Genomic DNA, 12,843 nt, shown 5'->3' with positions numbered 1-12,843 from the left:
CTCCACCTGGCTACAGCCTCCCTTCAGGTAGTTGTAGACAGCAACGAAGTCTGCCCTGAGCCTCCTCTTCTGCACACCTCCAGCCTCTCCTCAAGCTTCAATCCAATCCCCCTGCTCCTATCAGTACAAGCCTTTGTCAAAGGTCCCTCCTCTGTGTTCCTGCAGGCACCTCTCAGATCATTTCCTTAAACAGGTTTCTAGGAGAACAAGTGACAGTTCAGATTCCATAAGACAGGCCATGATCTAAGCTAGGGTGCCCCTGCCCATGTGGAGTCTCCTTCTCTGGAGACTTTCCAGGCCTGTCTGGATATGTTCTCTGCAACCTGTGTTAGATAGTATTGTCCTGCTGTGGCAGGGGGGCTGGATTCAATGACCTCCTTGGGTCCCTTCCAACCCCTAACATCCTGTGAGCCTGTGAACTAGATGATCCTTGTGGTCCCTTCCAACCCTGATTCTATGAAACCAGGCTCTTCCTAAAATGCTCTTTTCCAGAAGGTGACAGAAGAGAATCATTTTAATCTAAGATCTCACTGGGAAGCTCTGCTTAATACTAATCCATCCTATCCCTGCCTCCTGCTTTCTGCTGATACAAATCTCAAACAAGCCTCCCGAAGATCACAGCATCCCAGTATCATCAGGGTTGGAAGAGACCTCACAGATCATCAAGTCCAACCCTTTACCACAGAGCTCAAGGCCAGACCATGGCACCAAGTGCCACGTCCAGTCCTGCCTTGAACAGCTCCAGGGACGGCGACTCCACCACCTCCCCGGGCAGCCCATTCCAGTGTCCAATGACTCTCTCAGGGAAGAACTTTCTCCTCACCTCCAGCCTAAATCTCCCCTGGCACAGCCTGAGGCTGTGTCCTCTTGTTCTGGTGCTGGCCACCTGAGAGAAGAGAGCAACCTCCTCCTGGCCACAACCTCCCCTCAGGTAGTTGCAGACAGCAATAAGGTCTGCCCTGAGCCTCCTCTTCTCCAGGCTAACCAATCCCAGCTCCCTCAGCCTCTCCTCGTAGGGCTGTGCTCAAGGCCTCTCCCCAGCCTCGTCGCCCTTCTCTGGACACGCTCAAGCATCTCAATGTCCCTCCTAAACTGGGGGCCCAGAACTGAACACAGCACTCAAGGTGTGGTCTAACCAGTGCAGAGTACAGGGGCAGAATGACCTCCCTGCTCCTGCTGGCCACACCATTCCTGATGCAGGCCAGGATGCCAGTGGCTCTCTTGGCCACCTGGGCACACTGCTGGCTCATGTTCAGGCGGGTATCAATCAGCACCCCCAGATCCCTCTCTGTCTGGCTGCTCTCAGCCACTCCGACCCCAATCTTCACATATTGGTGTGAATCCAAGTCCAAGCCACTGCCTGTAACAATTTCAGCTCAATTTATTAGAATGCTTCACATTCAACTCCTGCTTAAGCTAAAAATAGGTCTGGTCCTATCTGAGCACACAGAGCTGCTATTTATTCTGTGAAATGGCTTTAAAGGGCTGCATTAAATTGAAGGTCCTTAACAAAAATAAGTTCCCTGCTATTTTCCCCCCCCCCCCCTTCTCTCAGTCACAGCATTAACAAAGTTTGGCAAGTCTGACTTTAAATATTTCCTGGCTTTCCTCTGCCACAAGAGAAGACAAAGAGAGAAGAGAGACATTTGTAAGAGCAGAAGTGGCAGTGGGAGCAGCGCAGCTCACAACCAGCATTTGGGCTCTTCAAGCCCTCCAGGAAAAGGTCTCTTCTGCTCAAACAGTACATTGAGAGCAGGCATTTGAATAAGGGAGCCTCACCAGAGCCACCCACTCGGGTGATTGCCATTCAGAGAGCTCCTCTCATAAACAAACAGAAGTTAATCATGCAGCAAAAGAGAGCTGAGAGACCAGCAACTGATCACTGCCACCCGGCAAGGGCTGCAGAAGGGCTGGCATTTTAATGAGGGGACCACTCCCACCCTGTGTCACCCCACCCTTCCTGAGGGGACAGCTCCCACCCTGTATCACCCCACCCATCCTGAGGGGACAGCTCCCACCCTGCGTCACCCCATTGGCCCTGAGGGGACAGCTCCCACCCTGCGTCACCCCACTCACCCTGAGGGGATCACTCCCACTCTGCAACATCCCAACAGTGCTGAGGGGATGACTCCCACCTTTTGTCACCCAGGGGATGCTCCCCACCCTTTCTCACCCCATCGGTCCTGAGGGGATGCTCCCTACCCTTTCTTCATCCCACTGGTCCTGAGGGGATGCTCCCTACCCTTTCTTCATCCCACTGGTCCTGAGGGGATGCTCCCTACCCTTTCTTCATCCCACTGGTCCTGAGGGGATGACTCCCACCTTTTGTCACCCAGGGGATGCTCCCCACCCTGCGTCACCCCACCAGTCCTGAGGGGATGCTCCCCACCCTTTCTTCATCCCACCAGTCCTGAGGGGATGACTCCCATCTTTTGTCACCCAGGGGATGCTCCCCACCCTTTCTCACCCCACCAGTCCTGAGGAGGTGGCTCCCACCCTTTCTCACCCCACCAGTCCTGAGGAGGTGGCTCCCACCCTTTCTCACCCCACCAGTCCTGAGGAGGTGGCTCCCACCCTTTCTCACCCCACCAGTCCTGAGGAGGTGGCTCCCACCCTTTCTCACCCCACCAGTCCTGAGGAGGTGGCTCCCACCCTTTCTCACCCCGCTGGTGCAGAGGGGATGACTCCCACCTTTTATCACCCAGGGGATGATCCCCACCTTTTACCACCCAAGGGACCATTCCCACCTCTTCTCACCCCACCAGTTCCAAGGGGAGGACCCCCACCCTTTCTCACCCCACCAGTGAACAGGAGCTGGCACTGAGCACCACCAGCCTAGAGCCAGCCTGTCCTGGGCTGATATCCAGCATCAGGGGGCAGGAAGAGGCTTCTGCATGCTGGGGCCAGCTCTGGAGTGCTCAGCAAAACACAGGACAGACACCTGCTGAAGAGGGACCAGAGGAGGCCACAGCAATGCTGGCAGGGCTGGAAGGGCTCTGCTGTGAGGCCAGGCTGAGAGATTTGGGGATGTGGAGTCTGGAGAAGAGACAGCTCCAGGGAGACCCTCTGCTGGCCTTGAAGTAGTTAAAAGGTGCTGATCAGAAGGCTGAGCAGAGCCTGTTGTGACAGGACAAGTGATAATGGTCTGAAACTAGAGAGGGAGATTCACACTGGAGAGAAGGAAAACTTTTCACACTGAGGGTGAAGAGACTCTGACCCAGGCCACACAGAGAGGTGGGAGCTGCCCCATCCCTGGAACCATTGCAGGTCAGGTTGTTTGGGGATGTAAGCAAGCTGCTGACTGCAGGAGCTTGGACTGGATGACCTTTCAAGGTCCCTTCCCACCCATACTATGACTCTATGCACAAACACACTCTCCCACTGAAGAGCAGGTAAGCAGCCCTGGCATTGCCAAGTGACAGTGACCTCCTTATCTAAATCTCACTTAAGAAATGCTGAGCAGCAGTGGAGAAGCTCTGGCTGTCACAAACTAGATCTTATCAGTCACAGAACAAGAGGTTCCAAAATGCCCTTGTGTGTCCACTGGAGTGTAATAAGGGACTGCCTTAGCTTTGTTTCAGCAGCCCTCATGTAACTGATGTAACCTTCCTGCTTTCCTCAGTGCACTTCTGCTCCTGCCACATATTTCAGGAGGAAAAAGATATTTCAGCAGACAGCAGAAAAAGAAGACAACAGAAAATGATGTTCCCTGCTCTGCCATGGTCACATTCTCACTCTTCTTAGTGTGATTTTAAGAGCTCAAAATGCAAAACTAAAGCATAGAATTGGTCAGAGAAAGCCTTCAAGACCAAGTCTAAACATCAACCTAAACATCACCATAGGACTTGGGAGGTGCTGGTGGATGAGCAGCTCAACATGAGCCAGCAGTGTGCACTTGCAGCCCAGAGAGCCAAGCAGAGCCTGGGCTGCAGCAAGAGAAGTGTGGGCAACAGGGCAAGGGAGAGGGTTCTGCCCCTCTGCTGAGACCCCACCTGGAGTGCTGCATCCAGTTCTGGAGCTCCTGTTACAGGAAAGATCTGGAGGTACTGGAATGTGTCCAGAACAGGGGCATGAGGACGATCAGAGGGCTGGAGCTGTTCTGCTGTGACAGGCAGAGAGTTGGGGCTGTTCAGTCTGGAGAGAACACTCCCAGGTGACCTTATTTTTGCCTTACACTATCTTAAGAGGTCTACAGAAAAGCTGGGGAGGGGTTTTTGAGGCTGTCAGAGAGTGATAGCAGTGGGGGGAATAGAGCAAAACCAGAAATGGGGATATTCAGATTGGATGTTAGGAAGAAGTTCTTCAGCATGAGGGTAGTGAGAGCCTGGAACAGGCTGCTCAGGGAGGTGGTGGAAGCCTCATCCATGGAGGTGTTTAAGGCCAGGCTGGATGTGGCTCTGAGCAGCCTGAGGTGTCCCTGCCTGTGGCAGGGGGCTTGGAACTGGATGATCCTTGAGGTCCGCTCCAGCCCTGTGATCCTACAGCCATTAAGCCATGCCCCCCAAGTGCCATGCCCACTTTTGTGCCAGTAATGCCACATTTACAAAGGACATTTCATCTAGAAACTGCAGTAGCTGAATAAATCTCCACTTGGATTCATTTCTAAGATGAGAAATGATGAGCACATACCTTGGTCCATCGGCAGAGCTTCACCCCAGAGTGGCTTCCAATCAGTTTGTAACCTGGAGACAAAAGAAACCAAAAGAAATCAGACCCTGGATTTAACTCTGTAATGTTTTTACACACAGCACACAAAAAGATTCATGGTGCCACAGCTTGGAAGAGATCTTAAAGATCATCTAGTTCAAGGAGAGAACTCTGCTCTTGTGAGACCCTGGAGTGCCTTCAGCACAAGGAGGACGTGGAGCTGTTGGAGCAGGTTCAGAGCACACCACAAAGATGATCAGAGGGATGCAGCATCTCTGCTGTGGGGGCAGGCTATGAGAGTTTGGGCTGTTCAGCCTGGAGAAAAGAAGGCTCCAGGCAGACCTTAGAGCACCCTTCCAATACCTGAAGGAGGTTACAGAATTGCTGAGGAGGAACTTCTGACAAAGGCTGGGAGCGACAGGAAGAGGGACAATGTCTTTGAGCTGGAAGAGGGGAGACAGACTGGAGATGAGGAAGAAATGCTTGAGAGTGAGGGTGGGGGAACACTGGCACAGGTTGCCCAGGGAAGTTGTAGATGTCTCCTCCCTGGAGATATCCAAACCAGTTTTGATGAGGCCTCAAGCAACCTGTTCTAGTGGGAGGTGGCCCTGCCCATGGCAGGGGGTTGGAACTGGGTGAGCTTTAAGGCCCCTTCCAACCCAAACCACTCTGAATCTATGAACTCAGCTCAAACACTAAACTTAGAATCATAGAATCAAGGAGGTTGGAAGAGAGCTCCAAGCTCAGCCAGCCCAACCTAGCACCCAGCCCTGGCCAAGCAACCAGACCATGGCACTAAGTGCCCCAGCCAGGCTTGGCTTCAACACAAGGATGTCTCCAAGGATGGCAACTCCACCACCTCCCTGGGCAGCCCATTCCAATGCCAATCACTCTCTCTGACAACAACTTCCTCCTAGCATCCAACATAGACCTTCTCTGGCACAACTTGAGGCTGTGTCCCCTTCTGCCAGGCAAGCAGCAACAGAAGAAGAGCCCAACCCCACCTAACTTCACAGGTTCACCTCCACTAGTGGTGGTGCCACAGTGAGGGATCTGTTCCTGCACAGCCAGCAGACAGCTGGCATTTCACATCACTTCCCAGTTTCCCAGTCAAGATCTACAAAGTTTCCTTGGAATTTATTGGTAAAGGAGGATTAATTCCTCCATGCTCATAAAGCATTAAATACCATTATTTCCCAGGCTGCTAGAGTTGAGTTATTCTCCTCCTCTGAAAAAAGTGCTTAGAGATCAAGATGTCTGGAGGATTAAAAGTCCCTTCAAAAATCAGCATTGGGAAAAATAAAAAGGAAGAGGGATTTGAGGAGCTTCACTGTGTCATTCCCACAGCACCACTTATAGCCTCAATGGCCTGCTTGTCCCCAGGCCCAGCACATCTCAGCTAGCTGCTTTTATTAAACACTTGCAAGGCAGATAGCAAATTTTAGGTACCAAGTCTCCTTCCTGCCAGTTAGCAGGAATTTAAACAGTGGAAATTCCTTCTGCTCAGATCTGGCCTTCACCTCCTAACAATGTGAAAGGAGCACAAGTCCCCTGCCCTGCTCACTTGGCACAGTGTGCCTCCTGCAAGCAAAAGGGCAACAAAGCTGGTGAAAGGGCAACAAAGCTGGTGAGGGGCCTGGAGCACAAATCCTATGAGGAGAGGTTGAGGGAGCTGGGCCTGTTTAGCCTGGAGAAGAGGAGGCTCAGGGGTGATCTTATTACTGTCTACAACTACCTGAAGGGGCATTGTAGCCAGGTGGGGGGTGGCCTCTTCTCCCAGGCAACCAGCAATAGAACAAGGGGACAGAGTCTCAAGTTGTGCCAGGGTAGGTCTAGGCTGGATGTTAGGAAGAAGTTCTTCCCAGAGAGAGTGATTGGCATTGGAATGGGCTGCCCAGAGAGGTGGTGGAGGCACCGTCCCTGGGGGTCTTCAAGCAAAGCCTGGATGAGGCACTTAGTGCCATGGTCTGGTTGATTGGATAGGGCTGGGTGCTAGGTTGGACTGGATGAGCTTGGAGGTCTCTTCCAACCTGGTTGATTCTATGAAAAGGCTAGGGGAGCACAGCTCAGCTAGGGCTGGAAGGACCACAAGGACCAGCCAGTTCCAAAACCCCTTCTATGGGCAGGGACACCTCACACTAGATCAGGTTGTGGAGTTGCTGTCCCTGGAGGTGTTGAAGCAAAGCCTGGCTGAGGCACTTAGTGCCATGGTCTGGTTGACTGGACAGGGCTGGGTGTTAGGTTGGACTGGCTGAGCTTGGAGGTCTCTTCCAACCTGCTTGATTCTAGGACTCTGCTGACAGTCCCCCACAGATCTTCAGCTCCTAAAGCTGCCCAAACCCAATCCAGTTATTATTTCTACAGCCTAATATTCATTTATAAGCAGGCTCACAGTAATCAGCTCAGCTGCTGACTTAAGGCACAAAAATGTTTAATCTGAAGTCTGTATTAGTTAATGCTGCTCTAGATGATAAATTCTGAATGACCTAGAAGCCTGTCAAACTCCACTGAAATTAAATGTCTCTCTTCTTTACTACACTAAGACATGAATTTAGCTTTGAGCCAAGCTTTTGGGTGAAAGGAGTGTCATTAGGCAAGAGCCCTGGGCTGATATGCATTTGGTGATTGCTCATCCTGACAATTCAGCTGGAATGAAATGGACCACAGATAGACTTTTAACCCAAGAGTTGGCCACTGTCACTGATGGTGACTGCTCTAGTGGCCAGGGCAAGACTTCAGGTGAGCATTTATGGCTACACTGCAGCAGTTTGACTAAGTGATAGTTCCAAAAGTCCATTCTCTGGAAGGACTCAAAGATTTGACTCCATTCTCAAAGAATTCATGGGAGCTCGCTGAGCTCTGAGCCACCAAAACAGGACACTTCTCTCTATAGACCATCATTCATACAATCAACCAGGGTGGAAGAGCTCAGCCAGCCCAACCTAGCACCCAGCCCTGGCCAACCAACCAGATCATGGCACTAAGTGCCCCAGCCAGGCTTGGCTTCAACACCTCCAGCCACAGACACTCCACCACCTCCCTGGGCAGCCCATTCCAATGCCAATCACTCTCTCTGCCAGCAACTTCCTAACAACATCCAGCCTAGACCTGCCCTGGCACAGCTCCAGGCTGTGTCCCCTTCTTCTGCCTGGCAGCAGAGCCCAACCCCACCTGGCTACAGCCTCCCTGCAGGCAGCAATGAGCTCTGCCCTGAGCCTCCTCTGCTGCAGGCTGCACACCCCCAGCTCCCTCAGCCTCTCCTCACAGGGCTGTGCTCCAGGCCCCTCCCCAGCCTTGCTGCCCTTCTCCAAACACCTTCCAGCACCTCAACAGCTCTCTTGAATTGAGGGGCCCAGAACTGACACAGCACTCAGGCTGTGCCCTGAGCAGTGCTGAGTCCAGGGGCAGAAGAACCTCCCTTGTCCTGCTGCCCACACTGCTCCTGAGCCAGGCCATTCAGGGAATGGTTGGAAGGGACCTTAAAAATCATCCAGTTCCAACCCCCTGCCATGGGCAGGAACACCTCCCATTACAGCAGGTTACTCAAGGCCCTACCTAACACTGCCAGGCTTGGAGCCTCCGTAACTTCTCAGCCACCTATGCCAGTGTCTCACCAACCTCATGGAGAAGAATTTCTTCCTAAGGTCTAATCCAAATCCACTTTGAAGCCACCTCCCCTGTCCTACCCCTCCAAGTCCTTCTCAAAAGTCCTTCCCCATGTCTCCTGTAGCCCCCTTCAGGCACTAGAAGGCTGCTTTGAGGTCTCCCCAGAGCCTTCTCTTCTGCAGGCTGAAGAACCCCTGCCATAAGGGAAGCAAATCCAGTTCCCTGATTGTCTTTGTGGCCTCCTTAATTATTCTGCTTTGTAAGAATAATTCACTATTTTAAATACCCAATTTGCAATCTTCTCATGGCCACTGTCTGAATCCTGTGGCACATATCAGGGACTGCACCAGCCTGACTAATCCCTGCCCCAGCTGTGAGCTGCTAGTGCCACCTGGAGCTTAACACCCAGACAGAAAGCACACCAAACCCCAAAGATTCCCAGGTTAAATGGAGTTGGAAGGGATCCTCAAAGGACATCCTGTCCAATCCCCTCCCTGCAGTCAGCAGGGACACCTCCAACTAGAGCAAGCTGCCCAGGGCCACCTCAAGTCCAAATTGGATGGATCCATGGCTGGGGCTTCAGCCACATCCCTGGGCAACCTGTTCCAGTGTTTCACCATTCTCATTGTGAGGATGCATGCAGATGTTTTTAGCACCCAGCCAGGACAATCAGGCACCCAGCAGCAGCACTCCTTGTGCAACATCTTGGCACAGCAGAGTTCCCTTCCAGAGATTAAAGACTCAAAAGGCTCAGCACAGTGAGCCCAGCTGAGACAGCCAGAAGAGCTTAAAGCTGGAGGCACTGGAAACCTCAGACCAAGGCAAGACAGCAAGAGTCACCAAGTACTTTTAAACCCCCAAGCAGGTTGGTCAGCACTTGGGAGAGCTCAGGCCCTTTTCCTGACATCAGCCTCTGGCTTGCTCACTGAGAAACACAAAGCAGAGTACATCCTCATAGCAAGCATGAAGGGAAAGCATGGAAACATATGGTTTGGGGCCACCACTCCAAGGAGGACACCCAGATGGCCAAGAAGGTCACCAGCATCCTGTAGTAGTGCAACCAGCAGGACCAGGGAAGGGATTGCCCCCCTGTACTCAGCACTGCTGAGGGCAGACCTTGAGCACCGGGTTCAGTTTTGAGCCCCTCACTCCAACAAGGACACTGAGGGGCTGAAGTGTGCCCAGAGAAGGGCAACAAAGCTGGGGAAGGCTCTGAAGAACAAGGCTGGTGAGGAACAGCTGAGGGACCTGGGGTTGTATAGTCTGGAGAAAAGGAGGCTGAGGGGAGACCTCATTGCTCTCCACAGCTCCCTGAAAGGAGACTGGAATGAGGTGGGGGTTGGCCTCTTCTCCCTCATAACAACCAACAGGATGAGAGGAAATGGCCTCAAGTCACACCAGGAGAGGTTTAGGTTGGATGTTAGGAACAATTTTTGATGCAAGAGTAATCAGGCATGGAAAGAGGCTGCCAGGGAGGTGGTGGAGTCACCATCCCTGGAGATGTTCAAGAAACACATGGACATGGCAATGCAGGACACTCTTTAGTGGCCATGGTGGTGTTGGGTCAAAGGTTGTTGATCTGAGAAGTGAAACAGTTCTGATTCTCTGGTTACTGAAGCAGCCCATCTCGTTTCAGACACAAGCTCTCACTACCTGCCTTTGGATACAGCCAAAACAGTATCCCAGACACTCTGGTGCTAAATTCCAGGCTCAGTTCAACAGTAAAAACAGAAGAGTCCAAGAGGACTGCAGCAAAACTGTCCCTGTGGTAACAGACACAAGAGAGTAATTGAAAGTCAGTGGGAATCAGACTTTGGGCATCCATTCCCCTCCTGCTGCCTGCCATGAAAGGCACAGCTTCATTTAGTAGTGCCACAGCAGAACAGAACAAGGCAAAGAGCACATCACAAACACATGGTGTGAGCAGCCAAAGAAACCCAAGCCCTTGGAAGCTCTTCAGCAAACCATCAGCTCTTCAGGGTTTGGAGTTTGCTTTCAGTCAGCTTTATTCTCCATGGTTCAGAGACAACCTGCTAAATACCACTGCAACCTGCTAGGGATGCTGCTGCTGTGTGACATTGTGTTTGACCTCCAAATACCTCAAGGAGACAACTGCAGCAAGGCCACGATGCCCCCTGCCCACCAGCCTTTGCTTTCTGTGGCTGTCCAGTCTGACCATGGAACCACAGAACCAGGCAGGGTTGGAAGGGAGCACAAGGAGCAGCCAGTTCCAAGCCCCCTGCCATGCCCAGGGACACCCTACCCTAGAGCAGGCTGCACACAGCCTCAGCCAGCCTGGCCTCAAACACCTCCAGCCATGGGGCCTCAAACACCTCCCTGGGCAACCCATTCCAGCCTCTCACCACTCTCCTGCTCAACAACTTCCTCCTCACCTCCAGCCTCACTCTCCCCACCTCCAGCTCTGCTCCATTCCCCCCACTCCTGCCACTCCCTGACAGCCTCAAAAGTCCCTCCCCAGCTTTTTGGAGCCCCCTTCAGATGCTGGAAGGCCACAAAAAGGTCACCTGGGAGCCTCCTCTGCTTCAGCCTGCACAGCCCCAACTCTTTCAGTCTGTGCTCACAGCAGAGCTGCTGCAGCCCTCTGAGCATCCTCCTGGCCCTGCTCTGGACACTCTCCAGCATCTCCACAGCCCTCTTGTCCCAGGGGCTCCAGAACTCGATGCAGTACTCCAGGTGGGGTCTCAGCAGAGCACAGCAGAGGGGGAGAATCCCTTCCCTAGCCCTGCTGGCCACACTTTTCCTGATGCTCTGCTTGGCTTTCTGGGCTGCAAGTGCACACTGCTGGCTCCTGTTGAGCTTCTCATCCAGCAGCACCCCCAAGTCCCTCTGCTCAGGGCTGCTCTCCAGCCACTCACTGCCCAGCCTGGATCTGTGCTTGGCATTGCCTTGACCCAGCTGCAGGACCTTGCACTTGGTCTTGTTGAATCTCACGAGGTTGGCTTGTGCCCACCTCTGCAGCCTGTCCAGGTCCCTCTGGATGGATCCCTGCCCTGCAGCCTGTCAGCTCATCAGGAAACTTGCTGAGGACACACTCAGTGCCACAGTCCATATCACCATCACAGAGACTTTTGGCAAACCCAAGAGCAGCTCAGGCTGGTTAACAAGTCAAGCAGAGCACAGCATGCTGCTGTTCTGCTGTTGCTGTGCTGACTTTCCAGCAGCAGGAAAAGGAACATTATATCAAACATGTGAAATAACCACAGCTGATGGAAGGGACACTGAAGTAGTCCCATGGATTCACACTGGGGGTTGGCTGTTCTGTTTGTTTTGATTTACAGTCACCTTCCCTATTGAAACAACACTTTTAAGATGCCCTCTCAAAGTAAAAGTGGATTGAAATGCACTGCCTGAACAGCCAGAAGCTCTGGAAAGGCAACCTTCTCCATCTATAAAATCCCTCTGGTATGCAGGGCCAAGCTTTGAGCCCAGTAGGAACTGTTTGAAGAACCTGAAAGCAAATATGAACATAGAGTAATGGAATGCAGTGGGGTGGAAGGGACCTCTAAAGGTCATCTAGGTCCAACCCCCCCCACCACCACAGCCAGCAGGGAGATCTTTAACTCCAGTAGGTTGCTCAGAGCCCCATTGAGCCTGACCTTGAGTGTTTTCAGGGATGAGGCCTCCACCACCTCCCTGGGCAACTTGTTCCACCATCTCACCACCCTCATAGTAAAGAGCTTCCTCCTCATGTCCAGCCTACACCCACCCTGCTCTAGTTTCATAGAATCAACCAGGTTGGAAGAGAGCTCCAAGCTCAGCCAGCCCAACCGAGCACACAGCCCCAACCAACCAGACCATGGCACTAAGTGCCCCAGCCAGCCTTGGCTTCAACACCTCCAGCCACAGCAACTCCACCACCTCCCTAGGAAGCCCATTCCAATGCCAATCACTCTTGTTGGGAAGAACTTCTTCCTAACATCCAGCCTAGACCTGTCCTGGCACAGATTCAGGCTGTGTCCCCTTCTGTTGCTTCTTGCCTGGCAGCAGAGCCCAACCCCACCTGGCTACAGCCTCCCTGCAGGTAGTTGTAGCCAGCAATGAGCTCTGCCCTGAGCCTCCTCTGCTGCAGGCTGCACACCTCCAGCTCCCTCAGCCTCTCCTCACAGGGCTGTGCTCCAGGCCTCTCACCAGCCTTGTTGACCTTCTCTGGACACCTTCAGCACCTCAGCATCTCTCTTGAACTGATAAGCCCATAACTGGACACAGCAATCAAGGTGCCTGGCCTGGCACCTTGACACAGCACTGGCCTGGCCAGTGTTGAGTACGAGGGAAGAATAACCTCCCTTGTCCTGCTGGCCACACTGCTCCTGATCCAGGCCAGGATGCCACTGGCTTCCCTGACCACACCACTGCCTTTTGTCCTACCCCTACAAGCCTCTATACAAAGTCCCTCCTGAGCTTTCTTGCAGGCCTCTTCAGTCACCAGTAGGCTGCTCTAAGGTCTCCCCAGAGTCCTCTCTTTCCCAGGCTGAACAGCCCCAGCTCTCACAGCCTGTCTTTGTAGGGCCCTCCTCTAGACCCTCTCCATCAGGTCCACATCCTTCTGGTGCTGAGGGCCTCCAGAGCCCT

General features: G+C 52.9%; 1 protein-coding gene across 8 annotated transcripts in view; it reads right to left on the bottom strand.

Annotated features, from left to right (window-relative positions):
* The window catches only part of LOC135187429 (S-adenosyl-L-methionine-dependent tRNA 4-demethylwyosine synthase TYW1-like), a 138,898-nt gene that overhangs the window by 97,350 nt on the left and 28,705 nt on the right, over positions 1-12,843 (bottom strand). For all 8 annotated transcript variants that reach the window (XM_064166124.1, XM_064166125.1, XM_064166126.1 and 5 more), the window contains exon 9: positions 4,630-4,682. In XM_064166124.1, the coding sequence (XP_064022194.1) occupies positions 4,630-4,682 (53 nt within the window). The remainder of the gene's footprint in view (positions 1-4,629; positions 4,683-12,843) is intronic.

This window comes from Pogoniulus pusillus, chromosome 27 (assembly GCF_015220805.1).
Source record: "Pogoniulus pusillus isolate bPogPus1 chromosome 27, bPogPus1.pri, whole genome shotgun sequence".
NCBI lineage: Eukaryota > Metazoa > Chordata > Aves > Piciformes > Lybiidae > Pogoniulus > Pogoniulus pusillus.
Note: the sequence above shows the minus strand (reverse complement) of the source record. Positions and strands in the feature narration are given on the sequence as shown.